This window comes from Embiotoca jacksoni, unplaced genomic scaffold, assembly GCF_022577435.1.
Source record: "Embiotoca jacksoni isolate LCO1_2020_lvr unplaced genomic scaffold, fEmbJac1.0.p SCAF_18, whole genome shotgun sequence".
Classification (NCBI taxonomy): Eukaryota; Metazoa; Chordata; class Actinopteri; family Embiotocidae; genus Embiotoca; species Embiotoca jacksoni.
Window position 1 is genome coordinate 7,619,987 of NW_027185318.1, and position 27,884 is coordinate 7,647,870.

Consider the following 27,884-nt stretch of genomic DNA (forward strand, 5'->3'; position numbering starts at 1 on the left):
TCACAAAATTTCCTCCTCTTCATTTGTATTCTGGTGGTCCTTCTGAAAATAATTCCATAATTGATTAGATATTAGACCTCAAAGATATATATCTGGGGGTTTGTCTGGTTTGATTGACATTCCCAGGGTGCAGTCAGGCTTCCGCTGTAGGTGGGTGGGCGTAGTATCCTTTGGTTTTCAGTCAGATCGAGTCAGATCATGGCTCCCTAGCTCCTCCAAATATGGTAACGTATGGTTCCAACAAATCAAGATGGCGACGACTGCAGCGCTGCACTTGAGGCTTTAAAACAGCAGTTCACAAGCCAATGAGTGACGTAACTGTTGGTTTCTTGCTAATATAGCAATATACTTGTTAATATTTGCTGTTTAGGATAAAACACAAAGCATTAATGAAAAACTCCTTACGTTTACAAGTACCGAAGTGGTGGACACTCTCGTGCCTCGTGGCACGAGACAAAAAGGCACAGGAACACAAAAGTGATAACAATATTAATCCTGAGGGGACATGAATGTGTGCACCAAATTTCATGGCAGTACGTCTAATAATAGTTGAGGAATTTCACTCCGAAACAAAAATGTCAACCTCGTGGTGCCACTGGAGGAAGAGTCAGAGTTACCAACATCATTGGGTCTGTTACCTTGAAGGTAAAAATGAATTCAAACAATAGTTGTTGAGGTATTTCACTAAAAAAACAAAAAACTACAACATCATATTGGTGCTAACAGAAAAGTCAGTGTACTACTAATGCCAGTAGTTTATCCTCGTTGGACCATGAATATATTGACAAAACTACCTCCTGTAGTTGTAGTGTACTGTAGTTGTACCTCCTGGAGTGGAGGTATACCACTGGAGTGGCTAAAAATGTGGCCAGCATGTCTGTTATAACAAAAACATTAGCACTTATGTTCTATTTGTTGAACAAAAATAATGTCAGACCTCATGTCGTAATCCTGTATTTTTTTGTTTTTGTTTTTGTTTTTGTTTTTTTCTACCAGGCTCATCGAAGGTCTCAGGTCAGCGGTAAGCCACAGCAAAGCCATTGATCCCCACAGCATCCACCACAGTAAGCAGGCTATTTAGATGTACACAGAGAACAGTGTGAGAGACTGAGAGAGGTTGTTATTACTGAGTGCCTCTCTGTTCCCTCCCTCCCCAGACTGTTTGCTCTGTGTGATTATTCTCTCCAGCTCCCTGAGCATCCCGGCTCCTGCCTCTGTGATAAAGATATTCATTTACCTGATATGAAAATCTTGTTCATGCCGATCCCAAATGACTCCAGATAGAAGAGGAAGAAAGTGGGGAGGTGAGAGACAGCGGAGGTGGATAGAGGAAGTGATAGGATGGGAGTGCATGAGGGGAAAGGAGGAAAAAAGTGGCTCGAAAAGAGTGACATGAAATATTAATACAGTGTGAGCCAATGTGACACCAAGAGTTTGCATGATAACAAAATAAGGCTTTGTATTATTGTGGGTGCTGCGTATTCATAGATTTGTGGAGAAATCATTGCCAAGTCATACAAGTCTGTTAAAGTGGAAAGCATAAATGTCTGTTAGGGAAATGGATGAATGAATGGAGGCTGTGTGTGACTGTGTGTGTGCACAAACTTATATTATAAAGTGTGTAGTTATTGCTGTGTTTTGTGTGTATGCCAAGGAGCGTCTCGCTGCACATCCCCCCCCCTTTGTACTAATGATGATATTCCTATCATTTTTACTGCGTCCGAATGAGGAGGCTTTACATGCATCCACGCTAACTCTTCCACACTGATGAAGTAGTTTATTGGGGGGGATGGCGACGACTAAATGTGTCCTCTCAAATGCATCCTCATGGTTAAAAGGGTAAAATGAGATGCAGGGGTGCGATATTCACTTCCCCTCATCATGTAGCCAGCTCATCTCCTCTTCCTTTATTTTGTTTGAGTATATGGCTCACTCATCTCAGGTTTTATTGTCTCTATCTTGGGAGCGCTGCTTTTTCCCTATAACACGGTCACCATGCGCGGCACATCAGGCAAGTTCTTGATTCTGTACTCAGTAATTTAAAGCCTTTATGGAATTGCAATTTCAGGGCTCAGTGCTTGTTTTTCTAAAATGTACTCAAGGAATTAGCTACTCCAGCCACAAATCAGTTGAATTTATGCCCAGTTGTAATACACTTTATGGGCTCATGGTACATTGCTTCAAAAACAGCAGATGTGAAATTATGATAAATATAATGAGGTTTTTTTTTTCCTTCTCGCTCGCCTCTTTCTGTCCCTCACACTCCTTCATTCACTCGCTCTCTCTCTGCTGTGAGAGAAGGATGTGAAGCGTGTTTACCTACCCCATACAATACATTTAATGTCTTAGTAAGGGCCGCCAACAAAACCTGATTAATGTCCTCATCTCTTTTATTAAAGATAAGAGTGGCACTGCAGTCAGGAGATAGAGAGAGTGCCATAAATCTCAGGCAAAATGAGCAGTCAAATAATCACTCATCAGAAATGAAATCTACATACATTAACACTCGCAGACATTCTGCTGTGAATATAAACATGGGGCTACGGGCGATGAAGCCGGCTCCATTTATCCACATATCCGCAGTTAGGGGGAGGTAAAGGTGTCTGGAGAGGGTAAGCTCTCAGCTGGTGATGATGTTTAAGGGGGTCCTGTCCTGCTAAGCTACAGTCCGCCAGACTAACCATGTGTCCACGGAAGCAGACGCACAATCATTAGGGCAATGGATGAGTTGGATGGCGGGGGCAATTAAGCATCTCCCTGAATAGGACATAATGTTGATCCATCCCTACGATTAATCAAGGCATGCATTAGACAGTGATGGGCGACCCTGTGCCTTTGTGACAAAATGATTCTTCATCCCGTGTTTGGGGATTGGGGATCCTGAGGTCCCTAATGCGCCTTAGAGGTGCCCCAATGAAATCCTGTCATCTATTTGGTTTCTGTCCCTGACAGCTATCAACCTGTCTTCTGCCAGCCAAGGAACATTATCTGAACTCCCAAGGCGGTTAGCGACAGGGACTAAGCTTATGAGTGGTGGGAGCAGACAGGCAGATATGTAAAGCAATGATAATGCTACCTTGCTTTTGTGCTATCAGCATCAAACCAGGTACATTGTCCAATACATACCGCAGACACACACAAAAAACAAAACAGGACTGCATATATATAGATGCATACAAGCATGTTTTATGCTCACGTGCATAAAACCATTACACCACAATGTTTTTTCGATCTCACACATCACCGCAGCCTCCCGGTGACAGATGTCATATGGTGTGATTAAAAACTTGTGGAAAATTTAAAAACAAATGCACAATGCACTATGACTGCTCTTTGTTTTGGTGTCAATCACATCTTAATAATCAAGATGAGTTCTTTTTTTCTTTCTTTCACTCATTCACCACTTGTGTGGCATCTCGCAGGGACCGGCTGACAAGGTGTCTTTACAGCGGAAATTACAAGAACTGGAGTTTCAATGCTTGATAAAAGTCGCACACAATTAGTGGGAGTGTCACCCGGCTTCATATAGAGTTGTGCAAAGTACTGAAGCTCCCCTCAAAATATTGACAGGGATGCGTAACAACGTCAGTGGTCTCACTGTGATAATGACTCGCTTGCAAACTGATACTGTGCTTCATAGACACAATGCCACATTTATGATAGTTAATTATTTGTTATTAGTCACTCATGATCTAAATGTCATGTGTTTTAGTTTAAGTTTATAGTTGTGCGCTTATCCTGTGAAACCATAAAAATACAGAATGAAAATATGACAAATCTTTCGTAGTTTAATTGTGGATCATATTACTCCCATTATGTTTAATCTAACGCACCCTCACACATCACACATGATTTAAATGTGTAAGATGTCCGGTTGTTCTGTTGTGCCATTTTTCCTGCCCCTCTCCGGTCCCCTCAGCCCATATGGCTACCTATTCACCTATATTGCTGGATCATGAGATCATTACCTCCATCATTGACCCCGGGCATCTGAGAGCCTGTTAAACTGGAACAGGCCTGGCTGTGCAGCCCTGTGCTGATGGTACAATATGCTCCTTGTTATTCTAGGATCATTGATGCTAAATCCCTGGCAATCAAGTCAGTTTTGTTGAAGCTCATTGGCTCAGTGGGGTCCCATCTCATCTGCGATCTTGGAATGAAGAAAGGAGCGTTCGGGTTAGTTGGGTCGTTAGGTAGAAATTCCTTGATAATGGTGCATGTTATATTAGACCCTTACAAACCAAGGATAAGTGTTTCAGAGTCTGTGTAATGTTAATTTACAGAATGGTTAGAGTAGATAAGAAATTCCCTTGAAGTGTGAAGTGTGGAGATGAATAGTTCCTTATTAATCTAAATTCGTCACAAGCTACTCTATACAGCCAATACACACTAGTTCCAACATGAATAGATTCATACGTATCCACGACACTTTTATTGCACATGATATATGGTTTAAAGTATCTTTTTTTAAACTGCAGATCCAACACAGTTAGTAGAAGGCAGTGCTTGTTAGTGCTATCATATTACATGTTTAAAACTATATTGTCTAAACAAATGGCTCATTTCACATAGCATTAATAAGACATTCATTAATGCCCATTAGTTGTGAGCAATCTCTCAGCATTAACAGCAGCCTGATGAAATGTACAGCTGTGATGAAATGGAAACAGCTGAAGCAGGAGGTGAACTGCAGCCACCAGATTCCCCTCATATGAAACAATGGGACACATTTTTGTGCAGCAAGACAACAATCACATCACATGAGTCTTTCATGCAACTTGCTGCAAACAAAACTGCACTGTATATAAGGCTATTAGAAGGAAACAATCCTATAGTATATTACAGTGTATGTAATTTTGTCTAATAGCATTCATTTTAATTTTGGAATTAAACCTTTTTTTAGAAAAAAATTAAACATGTTTTTGTCTGATCATATCATGATTATTTCAGGGTATTTCTGTGATAATATTCTTGATGTTATGACAAAATACAAAAATATTTTATTTTTAATTTCAAGAACATACACTTGCAGCAGGTGTAATTGATTTATATGACAGCATAAACATAAAAGTTTGCCTTCAAATTTTCAGTACCATATTACTGTGGTTTGTTGTACAGCTGATCTTTTGTAATCAAATCAACTAACTCCTCAACTGTGGAACCACTTTCAGCCATACTTGGTGTGCGTAATTTACACTCGTAATATACTTCATACTTTTACACCATATGAAGTCCAAATATTGCCATAATCACAACATGATTTTCTTCATCATATTACAAATTAGACCAATAGTATCTTTAACAATACAGCATGAAACATTACTTGAGAGATCTAAGTATTTTATCACATTGATGCAAAAAACATGAAATACAATTATTTACCACCACAGCTAACAAAGCCTAATACACCCAGAAATGGTGTTTTTAATGTTATTTTGTTTGCATTTAAAAGTTTTAACTGCATCAATTTGAATGCACTGCGGAGCTAACCACCACCAAAAGCTTGTACAGCATGTAATGTTACTTCTAACTATTGCTAAGCATATTATCAGGTTCATGTATATTATTCAGAAAGTAATTACTAGCAGTCGAGTTCGAAAAAATTACTTATTCCAGCCTCTGTGTTTCAACTCTGAGCCAGAGATGTGTTGAATTTCTGTCAGTGCTGATATCTCCCTCTTGGTGAGAAGAACTACAGACGGGTCCACAAACCTGTAGCAAAATGGCTCTAAAATCGCCATGGCTGACCCCTAATCTGAATAAAATCATTACCACTAACATTATGGATTTAGGCAATGTAAAAGATGTGAAACATAGTTTGTCTTCTTTCGTTAATTTAACTCATCAAAATATGTAACACGGCAAAATATTAAAGTATTGAAATGCTATACAGTAGTAACCATCTTGGAAATATGCACAACGATTTCCATGTTGGGCTTCTTTTTTTTTTGCTGACCTTTTCTGAATGCAGCATCCGCTTTTACATAGGACAGGCTGGCATATCATAACTTTAATAAAAGTAAAGTAAGGTCAGTACTTTACTATAATTATCAGTGTTCAGAGCTGGGCTGCCCTGAACCCTTGAGCTTACATGATTCCCTCAGCAGAAGCATCTCTAGTTTATCCCTCTCCTTTTGGGATGTCAGACTTTCGGGTGGGGGGAGGAGGATGGGGGTGGGGGGGGGGAATCTTTGAGGAGGTGGCGTCACACATCTGCCATAGCCCAGCAAAGCTCCTCGAGGAAAGACATGTTGTCAGTGTGCATTAATCATCGGGCCCACCATCGGAAACAGATTCCCCTCATAAGCAATTTCACTCATTAGAGTTACGGTGCTGATTTGCTGATTGGAGTTAGGCTGAGACTACTGCACTGTGAGGGAAGGAATGAGTGGAGAGGAGGAGGGGGGGGGGGGCATCTGACACATTTACAGTGACGTGAAAGCTGAGATGTTGATCAATGTGCATTGTTCCTGTCACATAAACTGCATAAATAAATATCAAACAAAAGCAGAGGGAGAGACTCATTTACAAACCAGGAAATGAAAGTTCCATTTAGTTAGGGAGTGAGACAGACTGGGATGACAGTCTGTAGACACGACTGTAAACAAGAAATCACGGCACAGTCAAGGCTGTGAGCCCACATGCTCAAAGCACCTGGTGTGGCTGTCTCAAACATTCCTTAAAGTGACGCAGTTCATTTCTGGTGTCATAGACTAAACATTAAGAGGAGAGCCCCGCAGCCCTGCCAGCTTCTTCTGAAGTCCACCACTGCGATAAGTAGCCTTCCCGGTCAGCATGACACGCCGCACTCAGCTCCTGAGAGCGCTCAGGCGGTGATTGGTCTCAAAACAATTTAACAGCTTCAAGCAGGGTATAAAATACACACTTTTGTGGACGGTTTAAAACCCATTCTACATGCTGCAAGCGATGCACGGTGATAACAGAATATTTCACAACAGCACAACCCTGTTCAGGGTATTTAGGTTGCACTGTTTATATTGATCTTCATATCCCATCCACAAACACCCTTGTTTACATAAATAAACAATATTGTGTTTGCTGCCATGGCGACAGTGTTTACACAGGCCACAAAATCACCATTTAATGGAGTATGATATTTACATGCCTGAGAATGCCGGCTAATAATGGCATATCTCAGCTGTCATATTCTGGTTTCTCATAACGGAGATATGTGTTTATTCACGCTGCAACTCTTAAACTTAACATTGTCTTTTGCCTAATATTTTCAGCCTATAAATGTCAACATTGCTCCTCTGGTAATCTTCTGGCAGGAAGAGATTTATGTTTAAAAAAACCAATATTTGTATTGTTATTGTAAACCCTATTTCAGTTTATTTTAACATTCTGCAGTTGCAGAATTCAATTAAAGCAAACTTTATAAGGTAGTTACTTTATTAATCCCCAAGGGGAAATTTTTTTTTTTAATAAGACGGCATTCCCCACGACAGACTGACTCCATTGTTTAACAGTGCCAACACTGCACTGTGTTTTGGTTTGATCCTCTCCATTACATCCTCCCTGTCAAGTCTCTAAGCGACCCCTTTACCAGTCATTAGATCATTACTCCTGTTTTAGGGTGCAGCGAACATCCGAAGCCATCTGAACTTTTCCTGTGGAGCAGAGCCAACAACCACATGGCTTAATAAATGGTGACAAACATAAGCCAGCGCTCACATCAGCAACATTACATGGTGAAAGAGACATGAAGCAAGTTCACCCAAATGAATAGTCAGGGTGTACATTACCGTATAGTGTATTTTGATCATTTTCTAGTCATCTCTGGCACTTGATGCGGGTCTGACAATGTGCTCATTAGCCACTATTTTGTCAGGTCAACGATCGCCACCGATACGCCCCTCTGTCATTTCCTTCATGAGAAAATGCACTTGTGCAAGAATTCCTCCGCTTGCTTCCCTCAGCTCCTTTTATTTCTCCCTGGTTTTGCAGATTCCTCCTTCTGCCCAGGCATCTTGGGAGAAGTCGTTTTACAGTTCAATCAGGAATTCTAATAAACTGACCTGTGCTTTAATGACTAATTCATTGTCTCCTTTACTACCTTCATGGGTATAAAGCAGATTAATGACTTGAGCAAGGTTAAAAACAGTACTGCTGTGCTTTTCCTTCGTCTGTTATCAATCATCCTTTAGATTCTTAAGAGAGCAAAGGAAATTGAAGGAAAATTAGTAATCCTTTTGATGGATGATAGCATAGGTAGGAGTGTACATGCGAGATATAAGTATGGCTATAGCATTAAATGGAAATCGGCCGATAAGTAGCATCACACGAGGAGCTTGCATTTCACGATATGCTATATATATGGAGCAAACTATAATGCTGTTTGACAAGAGAATTATCATTCCGCGACAACAAAGCCGCCACAGTTTTAGTTAACGGAAGAGAGAAAAGAAGTCGTATTTTCTGATGATCCTCTCCACACTGGACTCCTAAATAGCTGTTGTCAACATGGTCCAGAGACATCATCTTCAAATATTGTACTTTTATTTACAATGTTTGCAACAGAGGGCTTTTAGGAAAAACTCAGAGGAAAAAACTCCACAGTAGTTTAGAGAGTGGAGGTGAAGAATTTCACACGAGTTGTAAAACTTCTTTGACAGTTTCTTTACTTTTCCACATACTGTACTTCTGTCTTGTTCAGAAATCCCAAGGAAGAGGAAAGAAGTGCCAAAAAAAAAAAAAAACCTAAACAAAGAAAAGGCAAAGGGGAATGAAGGAAAAGGGAAGACCGGTATGAGGCTGCGTCTTTGTTTACCATTCTATATTCCCATCACACGTACGTACGCCTCTGCTGCATCTCTGGGTTCTTTCCACTCTTGGCCCAGTCATTTCTGACAATGTTAATGATTTAGTGGAGAGCCCTCCACAACGGATGATTTGTGACATGTAGGAAGGCTGGAAACGGGGGAAGACGTAGGCAGGTTTCTGCGGGGAGTGTTTGGGATCCAGGGATGCATTGAAGATAGTGATTCATTATATTTAAGACAAGTGTGACATCCTACTTCAAGGAAGCAGCACACGTATGTATGGGGGGGGGGGGGGGGGGGGGGATTTTTTTTTTTTCGGGTGGCCAAAGTGGGGAGGGGTAGGTAAGTACAAAGGAATGCCTCAGTGTTTTTGGAGATGACATAGGAATAGGAGGCAGGCATATGGAGACGGCAGACTGGAAAATAATGGGTAATGGAGGAATTTAGCCTCAGGCTATATGCCTGCTTTGCCTAGTTCTGTATAACTAGTATATTTATAATTCAAATACATACCTTTAATAATTAACCACCAGTGAATATTAAAGGAGAATGTGGGATATTTTTTCTACAGATGGAGTCAGGTGAAAACAGGATTCAATTTCAAATTTGACAACAGCACAGAACAAAGGAGGGGAGAGCAAAAAGAAAAAGTTGTCTGCCATTTTTGGGCCAATCTTTTTTTTATTTTTTTGCTAGTGTAAATAAACCAAAAGCAGTCTTGTATGAGTGTGACTTTTTTTTTTCTCTTTTTTTATACATGATAAATGGTTTCTGGGTCTGTAAAATAAAAAAATAAGAAATTATCTACTGGGTTATAAAATTGTTTTGTTCACAATGCTTATATTTAACTTTAAGGGCACTCAGTCAGCGTCTGCTTGTACAGTACACTGGGCTTATTGTTTCTTGGTTACATACTGTAGCCTAGCCGAGGGCAACTCCCTGGAAATGCAGTTACACAAGCAAACATCTCCCTGATTTTCCTGGAGTGTCTCATTCAGTTATTTGATTGTTGTCTGAAGTCGCTCTGAACTTTTGCTCCGCTCTAATCATCAGCATAACAGCAGCAGTGGTGTTGACACCCTTTTGTCTGGGCAACACATAAAACTGCAGCGCGACAAACGCACATCACATATGACACCCACGTGACTGAGCGATAATGATCAACTCGCGCTGAACATGTGGCCTGCTTTACATTCAATTCTGTAATTTCAGACACATTTAGGCTGCTGCAATTTGGGAAATAAGAAGTGCGTTATCACGCGCATTGAAATTCAGAGTATTTATGCAGAGCTCTGAGTGTGCCTTTTAAAATAAAATATCCCAAAGGACAGTGTGTTTTGTAGTCTGTACACAAGTGGCACAGAAAAGCTCTCAGACTATGTCAACCAATGTTATGCAAACATCAGAGTTCAACAAGAACCAAGCATTTGCATATTCTGGATCTTAAATGTGTTCCGCTTTTGTGCAGGCCCCATTTCTATCTCTACTCTTTGATGTAAGCTCATACATATTGACGAAGCCGCCGAAGAAACCAACCACGTTAACTAAAGCATGAGCTCAATTTGTGCATCCCCTTTTAAAAATGGTGCATTAGTTTGTCCCATTTATATTTCCAGAGTTAATTAGCAAGTGAGAGATTGGACAATTAGTTCATCCGTGCTAATTGATTATCATATTACAACTTGGCGATGATAGGATGAACATGGAGTCTTCGTTCCATATTCCTCTAAGGGATTTGATAATATATACAATGCTTTTTGTGTAATGAGGGTTTTAAAAGACCAAATCAGCTGGGGAAATTGTTAATTCAATTCCACTCAGATGATACTGAGTTTTTCAGGGCGCAAATGAATTGAATGATGGGGATGCAGGGATTTTACAGAATGGCAGTGTCCTTTTTGATTTTGAGGCATGTCAACACAAATGATGTGGATCACTGGTTCATTTCTGTCAATGACATAATAGGATGGGAACTCTCAAAGACCTCATCGTATCTTCAGCTTATTATTGAGAAGCTCTTCCATTCATATCTGCAATACAGATGCATTGTTGATACTGAGAATTAATTGAATATTGCTTCATACACCCAAATACATGTTTTTCTACAGAGGAAAATAAGGTGTCTGTGGCACGTATCCACCACTCACTGTTCCTTCCTTGTCCAATCTCACACTCATACAGGACCACTTCACTCCTTAGTTGTCAAATGTCTGCAGAGTGAAGCTCAGGTATGGACCTCTAACCGCCTCTCGTTGGTGGCCCCACTCGAGCTCCATCACAGTGTGACAGTCTGTCATGAGCCACAGGCCGCAAATGCGCAGAGGAAAGAAAAAAAAAAAAGAAAAAAAGCAGCAGGAATGTGAGCCGCTGATTTAGTTCACCTGGAAAGTTAAACAGGAAGTGCTCAAACTTCCACCTTATTCATGAAAAACTGAGGTAAAGTAGGATGTTAAATTTTAGAGCGGTCGTGCCACTACTTTTGATGTAAGAGAAACGATTTTGTCCAAAGCTGTGATCATCAACTTTCTTTGCCTTTTAGCTCAGATGTTAATTATGTATATTCATACATATTGCTCGTGTTCTTTTTGATACTTAATCTTTATCTCTGGAGTCAGTATTGAGCCCGTCCTAATTTTTTCAGCCTCAGAACCATTCTGTGAAATATGACTCATTTCACCTCAAAATGTTCATCCTCAGGTGCAGCAAATAAAAAAACAAGATTCATGTGTTAATGCTGAAGTATTGCACTTCTTTACTGTGCTTAATAATTAATCGCCCATCCCATCACTCTATGAATATTTACATGCAAAGTGTCCCTGGGAGCCATCCATATGCCAGAGGGAGGGAAGTCTGTGTGTTTATAGCATTAAACACTCAAATATCGTCACCAACCCCATTTCGCCTCCAACCATGAAAAACACTCACTAAAGCATTGCAAGCATTTTATTTGTTGTTGCACAGTGTAACCTATTCAACTTCCATTTAGACGTGGCAAGTCAAATTACAGGTACTCTTTCTGTGCTGAACTGAAATCCCAGGACGCCGCTTGTCTAGTTCAAATGTGAAGGGATCAGAAATGAGGTTTTTGTTTCCCGAGCAATGACATTGTTCATTGAGATCACCCTCCACTTATCGTGTCAAAGTGTCAAAGGTCTTGTCGTCAGTGCAGCTTGAATCAAGGTGTCGCTATGCACAGAAAGAAATTACGCCGTATATTGAATTATGTTGTAAGAGCTGAATCATGCGGTGCAGTGGAATACACGCAGATTTCAAAAGTTTATTTGAGACTTTCAGCAAGAGGAAAATCAAACAGAAACCTTGCACATTACAAATGATTATGTGGTTATGCAGCTAATTTGACCAACGACTCGTGCTGCCAAACATTAATGCGGTCTTCAGTTCTAATCCTGGTGACTCGCTGCTCTTTATTCCTCCCTTTGTATCCGAGCCAGAAATATATAATAAAATGCCGTGACAGAAGATGGGAAACATGGCGTGACCACGCTGGCTGCGACTACTTCCGAGTACAATCGCATTCATAAATTTCCAACCTTTGACCTTTGAGAGAGATTCAACAGGACGCACTTCAGGAGGGTCCTGGAATATAGCAAAAATGCCTCTTGTTAAAGTTGCACTGTGGCCACTTTAAAGCTAATCATGGTAAAGTCAGATATGTAATACAAATAAATACGCTGCTACCAGTGAACCTGGGCATGTTTGGCTCTGTTGCTCCCATTGGTGATATTTATCTAGGAAGGGAAGGCTGAATGTTGTTGTTGCCTCCCTGCAGGTCCCCGAGCTCTCAGATCTCCTCTCTGTCTCCTGTGTGGATAAGTAGTGGCTGCAAAGGCAATGCTGGTCTTTGATATTTCACTCCTCATTTGAATCAGTGGCCGCTTTATTTGACAATGCCAGGTAATTACCTGGGTACCTTGCTTGATCATGTGAACTCCTGCAGAACCAGAGTGGAGGGAGGTGAGGGAGGAAGGGAAGCAGTGTGGGGGGGGAGGGGGGGGAGAGCGAGAGAGAGAGAGAGAGAGAGCTGGGCTGTGGGTATCGGAGAGAAGATGGAAATGGGGACACATAAACAGGAAAAAAAACAAAAAGCGGGGGGACCAAAACAAAACACAAACAAACCATCTGCATTTAGTTACCGACATTGTTTCTTCTGCCAGTCTTTCAAACAAGGGGAGTCACGAGGAAGACGCGCACTGTGTTGTGTTTAAACAAGTCGGGTGTGTTTTTAAAATGTTCTGCGATGGTTTTTCTAGTGGGACCGTCCCATGCTGTGAGGGGAGTGAGCACGAGGTCAGACAGAGAAGGCTACTACAGAAATGCATGACAGAGAGAGGAGATAAAGTGCACGTTTATTATAATTCAAATGAATAGCTTTTGTCTCTTGGGTTGTGTCATTTGATTAACTTATAGTCACTGTGGTGTGTGTGTGTAGTGTATGAGGGAGAGAGGTGATTCAATGAAACATTACTAATGAGCTTGTGTGTGTGTTGGGCTGAAGCAGAAATGAATGAGAAGAAACCAAAAGACCGTTTTAAAACATTTTAATCCATTTAAACACAGAAAATATCAAATATACAGTAGGTTTTCAGACAACAATATGCTCATGATACAGACTAAATTATACTTTGAACTTTAAACAAGGAAAACAAATGCAAATTCTTTTCTTTCATTTACATATTTAAAATAAAAACTGCTGATAGTCAGTGAGGCTGAGTTCAGTATTTGAAATGGCTGGATATATGGAGCCTTATCAATGATGTTTATTGAACAGGAGAGCAGTGTTTACTCTGTTGTGTGACCAGAATATCAAAACCCGTCGCTCCACGTGAATGCAGCTGCGTTCAGGCTGACTAACTGAGCTCTCCTTGGAGGAAAGCAGCAGACAACTGAGGCATGGACCTGAAGTTTAACTGAAAGACTGTGCCAGCATTTCAAAAAACACCAAAGCAAAACAAAATAACAACAACAACAAAAAAAAAACCATCTATTTCCTGTATTCAAATATTAAAGCTGCATTTTATCCCTGAAAACTCAAAGCTTCGACGCACTTTAAAAAATAACTTTAGGTTAAAGATTGACTGGATTAAGACAGCAGGTCTGCTTATAAAGGAAGTGTACTAATTCATTAAAGCTTGCTATAAATAAAGAAGAATGATGGAAGTCACGTGAGGCAGGCTAAATATATCTTATCTTTTCACAGGGAAGTTTTGTCTCTTTCTCACCTTTAATTAATTTTTCAATAAAGCAGCAGCTTCCACTTTTGCTGATAGTTTTTACGTGACATCTTCATCATAAGTTAAGAAATGTTAATCTGATTTTTTTTTTCTTTTTTTTTTTTACAGGCACATTGAACATGTCTGAGTTTCAACGCTACATGCATTATTTCCGATCTGGACAACGATTTCAGCCTCTCGGATGCAACGTGCTATAAACTGCAATTTTACTCACTTTCTAATCATATTGAAACCATGAAGACCTCCGCATTTCGTACGTTTCCCCGCTTCCGCACTGGACAAACAACAGAAGAGCGGAATATATATTCGTTTCAAAGTGGAGAGGGGAATTAAGAGCATTTAATAAAGGCTTAAACCGATGGGGTTGTCTCTGCAGCGCCTGGAGACATATTTCCTCTGATCAGCGGAGGAGGGCGACTTTATTGGACATGTTTCTATTTCCAAATCCGCATAACAGCCAACGATGCATGTATTTCCTATCATGTAGATAAGGGAGAGAGGGTTTGATATGTAATAAAAAAAAAAAAAGGTGGGTCTGTGCTGCCTGTTTAAGCCCCTTAAGCCTGATAAATGATGAGCGACAGAGGCACAGCAAGAGGGTCACCGCTATTAACTCCTCGGTTTCCCGGCCTCCACTTAAACTTCTCTCAATTACATCTGGTAATGTGGCTGGATACAGGCCTTATAGGCTTCGACCTGTTCAATCTAACAGAAATACAAAAAATTTAAAAAAGGGGGGAAAGAAATCATATCTGCACTGTGCTTTAGGCTGTCCCCATAAAAGCACGTGTTAAGGGGAAACACGGGGATTATAGTCTGGCGTTACTAAACGCATGCACACCAGGTATTCTGGGACAAACACCCAATGCAAGCTCATTAAATCAGCATTTGGTGTATCCGAGCAGGCGTTAACGACGGGCTCTAATCTCGGCGGTGACCTGCTCAAACTGTGTCAGAGCCGAGCAGAGCTGAGGCTCTGCGGAGAGGCTGCACACACGGAAGGATGGACCATTTCGATCGTTTGATAGAAAAATAGCCTATATATTTTTGCATGTTGGGAAAAATTCACAATTCCTTTGGTGGAAAAAAAAAATGCAGGAGGAGAGTTTTACACCTGAACGAATTTTTATCGATTTAAAGAAGACGTTATTTTTCACCATTAATATTTCATAATAATAATGTTGATTACTTCAACGCGCAGTTTCCCCCAAAAAAACAATATTGATATATTTTATGTTTTTCTTTTTCCTTTATTTTGTTTAATGCTTCGCTTGAGTGGTAGTTATAACTATAAATGGTTTAATTTGGTCATTTTTGTCAGCATGCAATAACGCTTATAAAAGAAAATAAAAGTCTTGCAGATTATGTGAATAATGAATTAATCATAAGAGCATCAGGGTGTTTATGAGGTAGATATAAAGCTTCGGATTATTTTTAGATTTTGGAATCTCTGATTTAGATTTCTTTGCATCCCGATTTACATTCAAAATAAAGTTGTAAAAATCACACAAAAAATCGTGAGTTCTAAATAAATCGTGTATATTAAATTAAAAGACAACCCACAATTATATAGGCCACATTTTTCTAGTTCGTGTGACACAGTCACAGTCTTGTAAAAACATCCACTGTGAAGGGTGTGAAGAGTTAAACGAATTTATGGTCGAAGATTTGTAAACAAATAAATGAAAAATGACAAGAAACAAATGCATGGCACGTCCGAATTAGAGAAAGTCAGTAAAACAGAATCTGCGTTTTATCAGATTTACTTTTTATATTTATATTTCTGAAACTAAACGATTTGATTGCACGCACTGTAATTTTAATTTTAGAACACGTTTTTGTTTTTCAGTGGTGGACATTATTTCGTGGGAATTTGGTCGTTTAAATTGTATTTTGTGGGCCTTCTCTCATTTGTGGCGACGCTTTCGACAGCTCTGCCTCCGCGGCGGCCGCCAGGTGTCGCTATAGGGCCACATATTTCCAGGCCAGTCTACGAGGGAAAAAGCCACAGTTACATTTACTCTCTCTCTCTCTCTCTCTGTATCCCTCCTCCCTTTACTAACCCTCTGACACCAGACTCTGAGAATCGGTGGAGGGGAAAATGAGGCTTTGGAGCTGAAGAATTTACAGTTAGTCGCGAAACTTTTACAAGTATTTGAGTTGCTCACTCCACTTTCTGAAACCCTATAGTCACATTTCACTTCGGGGTCAAAAGGAGTTCAGATGCAGAGGACTGAGGTAATGTTTTATGTAAGAAGAAAACAACGAGCAGCCAAATTATTATAAACAAACCATAAATAAAACCATCTCAAGTATGTCAACAAATGAAGAAACTTTCATGCAGTTTGTTGGAACTGGTAAAAATGAATTAGTTGTCGTCTTTGCGGCTGACAACAACGGGGCAACTCCAAATTGCATTACTTTTATTGAGCGCAAAATCTACATTTTCAGTTAAATTACGCATCAGTACCTGTTTTTATTTTAATTTTAGAATTGTGCCAAAATAAAAGATATGAACAGGCTGCAAGGTTTTTACTTCCAGTGCCTCTTCTGCAGTCAGTCTATGATCCAGTCTTATCTGAGCCTCTCTATACATTCTAATTTACATAATCTCAAATACTGAAGAGGGCCAAAGAAGAACAAAGTTACAAACAAGATTAGGGCGAATTTATTTGTTCCTGCGGTTGAGCGCCAATTGTTTCTCCAGGAGTGTTTAAGGTCACTAAGAGGATTTCAAGCTCGCTTCATATCGGTGATCTTTTTGAGGGAATTAAATCAACAATGCATTTCTCTCCATATTTAGCAACAGGCTTGTGTGTGTGAACAACCGAGCCCTGCAGGGCAAGAGAGGGGGAGAGGAGGGATTGTAAGTCCTGCAAAGAGTAAACAGAGGAGTGGAAGTTCAGTGGTGGTGCTCCGGTCGCATGCAGGCGATCCACGGTGCACCTTTAGGATGTGACATGCGGTGGATCTTTAGCCTGGTGACTGTCCTAGTAGTGTTTTCCTTGAAATGGATCCTTTGCCCCCCCCCCCCCCTCTCTCTCTCTTCACCCCCCTAATGAATCCAAACGCAGCTGGCCATGTCCCACACGGACACCGAGAGCTTTAACCCTAAACTGACCTCAATTTGACACCACCAGATGAAATTTTACCGCCTGTTAATGCCATCTACTGATTTTTTTTCATACGTGTAAGAGTTGAGTGTGTGCACCTGAAAAGAGCCGCTACAGCAAAGAAACGTAAAACTACTTAAAAAGTCTAATTGTCTGTGATAGGGGTCCTCCTGGAATTATCTGCCTTGTAAACGCGCTCAGGTTATAAGCAGGGGAGTTTAAGTTGGCACATGCCTTGTTTATGAGGAAAATTAATTTTAATTAACTATTGAGTGAATGATGATTAAACTGAAATTAGAAAATTAAACACCGACTTGTGTAATGTCACATAAAAGCTGTTATTAGGCGGATTTAACCTATTTCACAATCTAAATACTGTCACTTATGAAGCCCTGTGTTTACAGCTTCCATTAATTACTCAAATAAATAGTTCACAAAAGAATGAGCTTAAAATTTCATGTCGTTAGGAGTCGTTGCTGGAAGTTTTATAGGGAAGGATGTGTTGCTGTGGAGCCGTACATTGGACACGCATAATTAGCCTTTCCTATTTTCACACGCTCTTCGGGTGTTTACATCACTCTCCTCCGGGGCAAATCACATATTTCCACAATAAATGTGAAAAAAAAAACCCGCCGGTATAATCGCAAGATCTAGAAGAGTGTAAATTAAAGAAATTCGCTCGAGCATTTTGATTTTTTTTTTTTTTTTATAGGACACTAGATTGTTCGCTTTAACGGAAGATTAAACAATGCTTATGGAAATATATTAATTTTGTCTGCATTTTTTTATAGTTCCGCGTCAAAACTTTCCCTTTACTGCGCCGTGAAAGGACGCGCGGTCACAACAAAGCGGTAGATACAGTATAAGGTTTATGCTACTTACCATGGTTGTCCAAAGGAAGGAGGATGAAAAAAAAGGCAAGCGTTAGTGCACAAATCAATGTGAACGACAGTATTTTGCTTATGAAAATATCAGTCTTCAACAGCAGAGTCTGCCGGGCTGGTTGTGTTTACAGAGTGCAAGAGAGACTTGGAGACGGTGAATGCCTTGGCTCTCTGCGCACCGTTCTGCAGCTCCTTCCCGGGGTATTGCACGTTGAAATGTCCACACAGCCGTTTGTCAAACCCTGCAGTCCTACACTTCCCACCCCCCCTTTATGCCAACAAACATAACTGTTGTCACGGTTTCATTTATTAGATCTTTTTCCTTTTAAAAAAAACAAAACAAACTCCTTCTATTTCTGTAATCAACCCCAAGCACCTCTGCTTAGTATTTAGTTTGTTGGGAGAGTTTATTGACCCTCCAACGGTAGCCACAGCCCATCTCCCTGAGCGTGTGTCCACCTTAATCCTAACCTGTGAATAATTAATTTCCACCATCAAAAATGTCACGGAGCAATAAATGAAGCCTTTATGTGAGAACCTTTCAATACAGCCATGATGCCATATTAGCACTGATGGAGCTAAATATTAAAGGGGATAGATGGCCTGCTTCTGTTTGTGCGTAAAAGTGCTCAGGCTCCAAAAAGGGCTTCACTGCAATCGATGGCCGGAGCGTTGCTCCTCCTCTAAACTTCAATCTCCCCACATGATTGATGATCTTGGGGAGCTTTGATAATTGACTACTCTGAGGTAAGGCACGGGTTTCTATCAAGAGAAGGGGATTGGACGAAAGAAACATACAAAATTACTTTCCCCACAAAAGCTTTTTTTCCTCTTGGAAAAGTTCATTCTGGGCTTAGAGGGGTGCTGTTTAATTTTCTTAAAAGACCAGAGCAATAATTAGCAGTGAGCTTATGAGGTATCACTGAGATATTAAGTATGCATACCGTCTTATAACCACAAAACAGATAACAAGTAATGTTCATACATTAAACTCATCTTTCATAAGATCTCTTGGTAATTTTTTTTGTTAAAAATGACTTATAATGTTTTATTTTTCTATCACTGACTGGATGGACACAAGTTAAAGTATATATATAAATATTGATCTTTTTCTGACGTTGTATTTTACCGTGCGTAAAAGTTTGGATTGCGTAATTGGTGTATAATTCCACTTTAAAATAAACGGTTTACTCTAAATCATAATTCATGGGAGTTGAGTTCGGTCGGCGTTTGTGTTTAATTCAACTCAGCGCAGTTGCAGCCGAAGCGTCCGCTCTGGTAAACCTCTCTCACTTCAACCCTTTCTGCTTTCTCTTTAGGACTCCTCTCGGCGAAAAGGAATTGGCTGGGAGTCGGAGCTGTGCTGCTTTTGCCTTTTACCCCCAGTGTGGAGTTGAAGCCGTCCCCGCGCCTCGCATATACTCTGCATATCACAAGATTTGGTCTCTCCTCTCTCTTTTTCTGGAGCTGCTGTAGGACTGGCTATGGCCACCACTACTTCCGGGATCCGTCATTTCATTCGCCCACCGCTCAGCGCTGCGAACTGACTCTGTTTCTATAAGCAAGCTAGCAGCCAACCTGCCAACACTCGCTGACACTCACTCATCTCAGTCTCGCCAGATAGACGAAATACCTACGGGGGGAAAGAAAGAAAAGATCCGAATCGCAATCTCTTAATTTCTACTGCTTTTTTCCCCCTTTTTTTTTTTTTTTTTTTCTTTCTTTTTTTTTTTTTTTTACAGTGATAATAAAACAAGATAGCGATCTGGAGGCATTAAAGGAGACGCGGACTTGCGGGATGAAAACGGACTAAAAAGATTCGTCCTTCTCTTGAACATCATCACCAACCGTCATTCATTCATTACCTTGACAACCTCTGGCTTTGATTGACAGCTGGAGTGGCAAAAAGCCATGAGACACGACAGTTTAGTTACATGCAGGTTGTTGATGGGCCGATTGTAACCTTCACTTTGGCGCATTTTTTTCTTTTTTTTCCGAGGAAACAGGGAAAACAAGAAAAATTGCAAAACTCCCTGATGCTACGATTTCAACTGAACCACACTGGCGAATAGGAGAATTCGCAAAGTTGGTTGAAAAAGGAATCTTGCCACTAAATCACTTTCTAACCGGGACTGGGATATTAAATATACGACAGATTCAGGAGTTTATTGGAGCGCAGCCTGATGGCGCAAAGGGTAGGTTTTAAATCTCCTACACTTACCTGTTCAAATCCACTGTAGGGAGGCCCTCGTATCGCTAACCTCTTGTCGGGTGGTGGCAAATTTACAAAGTATTCATATCAAAGCCGCTATATTTGACATTTTTGCAGCGCTCTCACTCTTCAGGCAAAGTGACAGCCTCTGCTTTTACCGACAGCCTCCACGACAGCAGTGAGAAGCAGTTTCACAGGAGACTCCAAACTAATTCGCTCTTTTCACCCACCAAACTCTGCCGAGGAGCACCTAAGTTATAATGTTTTTGGTAATGTTTAAACTCGTCGCAGATACAATATATGACACTTTTCTTGCCTTGGCTGCCGCGTATTTTCACAGCAACAGCTTATTAGTTTCTCCCCAGCGTGTGTTCAGAATGAGACGGCATGCTTTTTGTACTTTTCACATTTGTTTAAAAAGTAACCGGGAAGTCCGTTGACTTTTGCTCTCATTTTTATTCCCAGTACGATGAGCTGGCCCATTACGGTGGGATGGACGGAGTCCCGGCGTCGATGTACGGGGACCCGCATGCTCCCCGGCCGCTTCCCCAGGTCCACCACCTGAACCACGGACCGCCGCTGCACGCCAGCCAGCACTACGGAGCCCACGCTCCTCATCCGAACGTTATGCCCACCAGCATGGGCTCTGCTGTCAACGACGTTTTAAAGAGGGATAAAGATCAAATTTATGGGTAAGGTTTGCATGAACAAAATACGCGTCCAAATAGTTTTTCTAAGTTTTCAGCTTTTCTCTAAGTTCGGCTTGCTGGACGTTCTCCCCCACCACGAAATTTAAATACAGTTTTGTGCAGGTTTGACCGCAATTTGGGTCTCTATTGTTGGTTAGGGTACTTTTGTTGATGTGTAATTTTACACGCATTGTATGGGCATCGTCAAGTAAGTAAGAGTATGAGCCTTGAGCTTGAAACACAAGCCATAAAATAGTATGGAATCTCATTGTTCATAGTCCAATCTCGAAAGCCACACAGACTGCAAGGAATTATAATTAAAAAAAAAATATTTTCATCATCATAACAATTGGTTTGTATTGTAAAGCTCGCGTTAATACAACTGCCCACTATTGTGTTTCTGTCGTAAAAATAGTCTGGACTCCTTTAAACGCTCTTGTTCCTCCCAACAAAACTTCTGAAATGTTTTCAGATTTTTTTTTTTTTAACACACACTTTTACGCACACAGAGCGCGTTACAAGTCAGCGTGTTGTCTTTATAATTATACTTTTATCAGATTATTCACAAATAATGAAAGAAAACTGATTAGTGCAAAACTAAAAACATGATTCCTGATTATGATGGCCCATGATACGGACACAGAAGGAGCACAGACATATTCTGGGACGTAGTGTAAAGTAAATTTACTTTCACTCTTCTACAAGGAAAAGAGTTTACCTTATTTTTTATACAGACAGTAAATTAAATGATAGAAAATTTTAACATAATGTTAGTCTTTTGAAGTTAGAGCTTGTATTAGAAAAAAAAATAATTCTGAAATTATAATTCCATTTTAAGAATTATTTTGGTGATTGTCTCATGATGTGGAATGATTCAAAGTTAGCGTTTACCGATTTTATTCACATCAACATCACTGTTAAAGCTATAGGCCTACTAAGGAAGAATTATTAAAAATCCACGGTGTCTCAGTCTGCAGTGCAACTGCAAAATTATTACATTTTAAGTTTTTTTGCAGACTGTCTAATTTCTAAAATACCAGTGACATCTGTCGACAGTCTGTTTTGGGTTTTTTTGCTTGAGTTTTGTTGACTTCTCGGTCGCTTTTTTTTTTGTTTGCACTGCAAGAAATGTCAGTCTCAACAAGTCGATTGATATCAGACTGAGCTCCACGTTTCCCAAACGAGAAGTAAAATATACCAGAAGCGTGTGCTGCCTTACTTCCAACTCAAAACAGCTGCAAAACAGGAATAATCTTTATACTAAATAAATTGTTTTAGTTTTTGTCTGCCTTATTCTAAGATGCTGCCTCTTGGTTTAAAAGAAGTATGTAAAAATTAGACGGCGGATATAAAAGTAAAATGATCTGATCTAACGTAATACATGTTTTAGTTGTAGTAAGAAAAGTAAGAATTGTAGGACCCGGGTGCCGGCAGACCTGCAGGTTGATTGGACATTTTTTGCAGTGGGGCATTGTGGAGCCGGTGTGCTGCTTGTACTCAGGCTGTGTTTCCCCCTCTTGCAGTCACCCTTTATTCCCACTGCTCGCACTGGTTTTTGAGAAGTGCGAGTTGGCGACGTGTACTCCGAGGGAGCCCGGCGTAGCAGGCGGCGATGTCTGCTCATCAGACTCCTTCAATGAGGACATTGCAGTCTTTGCCAAACAGGTCAATTTTGCAATGTTTAAAAAAAAAAAATACATATCTAGCCTAGTTTGGATGTTGTGGCTGCGTCATGGCGCATTGTTTTCTGCTTGCCTCATAATTATAATTTTTTTTTTTTTTGCAGTAAAAACCTGCTTTTGATATGATTAACGAATATTAGTGTGTGTTCACTGCAGAAAATCCACTTATTTGTTTCATTTATAAAAGTTGTATTATCAGGTTACAGTCCAGGAGAAAAGTTGACAAACACTCCGCACATTCCATGCCAAACTAACTTTGACATTTGGTGTGTTATTTTAGGTCCGAGCAGAAAAACCTTTATTTTCATCAAATCCAGAGTTGGACAATTTGGTAAGCCCACCTCTCTGTCTCTCAATAATTCCCTGTTCGGTGCGGTTGCTCTCCCGCCGATTCGCTGAAGTGTCCACAGCATCACTCAGTAAATATGTGAACATATGATTTAAACTTCCGCACAGATGTCAGCTCAGGTTTGGAGTGAAGCTGTGTGACCACATTTGACGCTGTCATTGTTCAGTCTTCCCATCTAACTGCCCCAGCTGACCAGTGTGTAATTACTTATTAGATCGTGAGATGCAACTTTCTTTTCAAGTTAAAACTAGTTTTGTTCTTGCTGGCTGCAGTGCACTCCATACACTGTCATGACGGGTGGATTTAAATTTCCCAACCCTGCACAATTGTAAAGAATAATAATCCATTTTGTCATGTTAATTGTGTTTATTTTGCTCTCTTTTTTTTTTTTCAGATGATACAAGCCATACAAGTATTACGGTTTCACCTCTTGGAATTAGAAAAGGTAAAAAAAAAAAATTAAAAAAAAATTAATATAAATTTCTATGTGTTAAACTTCTGCCTGTAGAAAAGCCAGTCATGCCACCTGCACAAAAACACTGCATGTAATGATATCGATAGTATTAGACATTCTTCAATATTCAGAGCAATGCTATTACAGATAATCACAGAAAATAACCCGGGCTGCATTGAGAGAGGGTTTTAAGGATTTTCATCAAATATGCCATTTTATTTACCCAACTATTGATGCAGCTGAATTGGCAATTGATAGCATACACTGTAGCCTCTTTGCCCACGTTGCACACTGTTATTGATCCGCAGATTTAGTTTCAGCTGCTCATTATTTCGCCAGCTTACGGCACGCTGTTTATTTTTTGTCGTTCAACTTGTTGCTCTGGTCTCAGGAGAATAATAAGCACTGCAACAATTTCACTATTGTTTCCTCGCCCCCGATAATGCCCCTTAATTGGAGTTATTCTTGGACTGGCTGAAGCGTTTCCTACGTCCTGACAAAAACGTCTGAAAACGTTCTTATTTTTTTTTTATTTTTTTTTTTCAAGGTGCACGAGCTCTGCGACAATTTCTGTCACCGGTACATCAGTTGTTTGAAAGGAAAAATGCCAATAGATCTAGTTATTGACGAACGGGATGGCAGCTCGAAATCAGATCACGAAGAACTCTCGGGATCGTCGACTAACCTTGCAGATCACGTAAGTAACGCGACCTTTATTGTGTCCATAATGTGTGATGTGCTGTTTTTGTGCGTGTCTGCATGCGTCTCTGCTGCTGAGAGAATACCCGAGGGCTTATAATTTTGTGATAGACGATGCATATGAATAATGGACTATATCTAAATAAGCAGATTGCTTCATGTTTCTCATAAAGCCAACTTTTTGGGCTCCTTAGCTTCTGCTCGGTGTGTGTGTGTGTGACCCATGCTGTGCCATCAGTAAATAGAGCATGCTCTGTTCTGCAAGGAAAATCTGCCGATCGATGTTCTAAGGTCAAAAGCTACATGTGATACAATAGACCGAGTTATTGTTTTAGTCTTTTGATTAGGAGCAGTCATGTGTGCATAATGCGTCCGTGCTCGCTTGTGTGCTAGAGGTTTTGAGTGGGTGTGTATGTGTGCGTATTAGAGGGTGCGCGTACGCGTGTGTAAATCGCTGCCCTGCATTATGGAGAGTTGCACGCTGAAAAAAAAAACGTGAGGCAATTATCTGTTACGCAGGTTTAACGTTAAAGCAGGGTATCAGCGGTAAGCTTTAGCTTTAGGCCAATATTTAAAAAGAAAAGGGCTTTATATTTGGGGCTGTGGGAGCTGGATATGGCCTGTGCGTAAAGCTGTGGATTTTGCTGCAGAGGTGGAGAAAGTGGTAGCCTATTGAAAGAGATCTCAGAGCTAAAGGCTTACCATCAATGTCAAGTTCACAAGGCATATGATGGTTCGTCTGGAGGCCTTCCATTGCTGTTGATGTTAATGTGTTTAATTGTTTCATATTGATTGCCGTGTGGTTTGCTCTGCAGTCGCCTTTCTCCTCTGCTCCCCGCTTTATGACTGCAGGCTCCATAATGCTGAATTCAATTATATGCACCTGAAGTACAGTAGCTTTAAATTTGATGATCGATTCTCCGGTTTAAATTGTGCATTTTCGGCGTAATAAACACAGAACCTCCCCCCCCGTAGTATGGATCGAGCTGACGGTGTAGTATTGAGTTGATATCTGTGAATTACTGCGTCTTGCATGCCTGTGATAAAGCTAATGTTTTGGTGGAGAGGGAAAATGAGCGGCTAGTGCAACAAAGTGACTAGTTAATATCTGCGCAGCACAAGGCCAAGCCTATTAGGAATTAAAGCAGATTTAAGTGTTATGCAAAGTCTCTGCGCTGCATCTGTTGGGTCTGGCTATCGGCCTAATAGCGGTGGATTCCCTTTGAAAGACCGTCGCCTTTGCAGGGGCCACGCAGCGCGCTGCATAAAGTGAACTGGAACATAACTAGACCGAAGATGCCGACGTTGGTCTCAGAAAACCTGTCAGAACGGCAATACAGTGGTCTTCCAGCACAAGTGTAGAAATGAGGCATGCTGTTGTTTATATTGTAGAGATTAGATAAACTGGCCTGTTTAGTTTCATGGCAGATGGCTGATACTCAAGCCAATTTCCAATGGTGCCTCCAGTGCTCAGACACCAGCTTTGTCGTCAGTCCACTTGTAAGAAATATTTTGATAATTAGAAAATTAAATATGCCAATAAAACAAATCAGGAGCAGCAATAAACAAAGAAGGCTGCATGACAAGCCATTTATCTTGGAGTAGTTTGGAATGACCACCTCATTAGGTATTTAAGTTTTGAGGGATTTATTTCACTTATGTGGCACCACTGAACTTTTTATTACACTTAACTGCTGGCCTGAATTTCACTAAAGCAGAAGAGAGTTTTCTTCTTATCTCCCTATTTGTTTTAGAGCTGTGTCTGAGCAGGTAGGGGATTTCAAGAATGGAAACACTCTCCAGATTGATAGTTATTGTAGAACAATTAAAAAGCAAGGCAGTGCGTGAAAGCATGCGTGCACCTCATGATGCTGGAGTGGAAATAATATTTGCAGAAAGTGAAAGAAAGAGGAACCTTTGAGGTGAAAATGTGTGCAGTGCAGTCATCATCTGAAAGCCTTGAAATAAATAGTTAACTTTATTCAGCAGTAATTTCCATGTCTAATTGAAAAGAGTCCAGCCTCACATGCCTGAAATGTGTTTTGAATATTAGAAACAATACACACAAATGGCTGCAAAACTGTGCGGCTGGATGGAAAGCAATTCTTGTCTTGATTTATTTATTTTATTTATTCGCTTGTATTTGTCTGTATTTTATTATTCATTTCTGTCCTTCTGTCTCATTGAGGAGAAGAAGGTGGTTTTGATAGTTAGATATGCTAATTTATTTAGTTAGAATCTCTCACGTCCATTTTTCTTTGCTTTGATATGCATTTTTAATATATAGCCCTGGGCTACATCTCATTTGGTGAAAGTTGGTTTTTCTGGAGATGATGAGGCTCTTCACTGAGAAGGAGGCAGCCCGTTGAGCTTGTTTTTATATGTGCATGTCTCCTTCCCTTTTTCTACCTCTTTCTCTTTCCCTGCTCTCCCCTCCTCATACCTGACAGTGGAGCATAATAAGCGCAGTTTTATTTACACTTGAATGCAGCATTGTCTTAGAGATGATTGGATTATAGTATAGTGAGAGCAGGATGAGGCCTTTGCTGACACTGTTGATTTCCCTTATTCGCTTGCGGTGACTATCTCAACCATGCAGCCCACCCAAGGCTTCCTAACTCATCGCCCCTCCTCAGATCGACTCCATTCTATTTAAAAGAATGAAAACAAAAAAGACGCTGTATTACACATGAAGTGTGACACAGAGCTGTGTAGTTTTGTAAATGGTTGGTGTGTGTGTACTTGTCAATGGTTTGCTCTCTTGTCTTTTAATTAATGAATAAAATTTCTGTCTCTTCTGTGCTACATCCAATTAGGGAGACAAATAGAATTAACAGTGTCTGAGTATTATCTGTTCTAATGAATTAGCCTTTGTGTCTTCCTGTGCCATTGTGCCGCTTCTTCAGTCAAGCTTACATACTGTATTAGGCTTTTTCATTTCCTTTTTGCATATGTATTATAGTGTTGAAACCGCCTTTGAATTCCTGCATAGTTCCAGATTTGTGTTACAGAAATTCTGTAGGATTTGCAGGTCCCAGTGCTTTGTTTTGGAGAGCTTTCCTCAGGGAGTGATAGTCGTTCCCATAGTTATGGTGTAGCTTATCTCAAGTCTGCATGGCTGGAAAGGGGAAAAAAGGGAAACAAGCCCTTTTCTGTTTAGATCTGATTCTCTGCTACAGGCTGTGGCCGCTGCAGACCATCGGTCAGATGTGGTGATGTCACAGGTCCAATCAAGTAAAGCAGTAGTTCTATTTGAGCTTGTGCAGTGATTTACTGTGTATCAGTGGAGAGAGTGGGTGCCCAGTAATGCCCTGTCCTGTTTCTGTATGTCACTCTGCATAGGGCAGCGTGCACGCAGCCTCTCTGCCTGTGGACAGTGAGCCCTCGGGCCAAGCTGGCCTGCTGAACCGTGGAATTTCTCAGTTTTGGAGGTGCTCTAATTCTACTAGCTTTGTTCTCCTCGGGGACCGACTACGTTTGGATCTCGTGAAAACAGTGCATTGTTGACTTGGGCCGCTCTGTCTGTTCCACACAATTGTTTTGTGATGGTGGGATGTCTGGCCTTACATTTCCTATTTGATTAGTGTTCAGAGGCAGGGCCCTGTTGGCAGGCATATCTAATCATCGCTACCGTGGCTGCAGAGAGGCTGTGCTCACTTGTTGCATCTCCCACACTCCCCTTTCTTTAACTGCATGCATGCTGTAAATGACTGCAATGAACAGTTGCCCAGCAGTCATTCTGGGTCAGGAGATACATCTATGTTTAC

At 40.6% G+C, this 27,884-nt stretch overlaps 1 protein-coding gene and 1 long non-coding RNA gene across 8 annotated transcripts in view; both read left to right on the plus strand.

Moving 5' to 3' along the window:
* The window catches only part of LOC138200071 (uncharacterized), a 54,278-nt gene extending 36,281 nt beyond the window's left edge, over positions 1–17,997 (plus strand). Inside the window, exons 3-4 of the long non-coding RNA XR_011178384.1 lie at positions 997–1,064; positions 14,144–17,997. This is a non-coding gene — a long non-coding RNA (uncharacterized lncRNA). The remainder of the gene's footprint in view (positions 1–996; positions 1,065–14,143) is intronic.
* A 1,351-nt stretch (positions 17,998–19,348) lies between these two features.
* Positions 19,349–27,884, plus strand: part of meis2a (Meis homeobox 2a) — an 81,644-nt gene continuing 73,108 nt past the window's right edge. For 2 of the 7 annotated variants that reach the window (XM_069152491.1, XM_069152488.1), the window contains exons 1-6: positions 19,750–20,227; positions 20,710–20,936; positions 22,457–22,598; positions 22,896–22,946; positions 23,359–23,409; positions 23,966–24,115. In XM_069152491.1, coding sequence (XP_069008592.1) covers positions 20,216–20,227; positions 20,710–20,936; positions 22,457–22,598; positions 22,896–22,946; positions 23,359–23,409; positions 23,966–24,115 — 633 coding nt within the window. In that variant the 5' untranslated portion in view covers positions 19,750–20,215. Of the gene's footprint in view, positions 20,228–20,425; positions 20,514–20,709; positions 20,937–22,456; positions 22,599–22,895; positions 22,947–23,358; positions 23,410–23,965; positions 24,116–27,884 lie in introns of those variants that run through there. The other 5 variants (XM_069152485.1, XM_069152490.1, XM_069152486.1 and 2 more) reach the window with 5 other exon arrangements.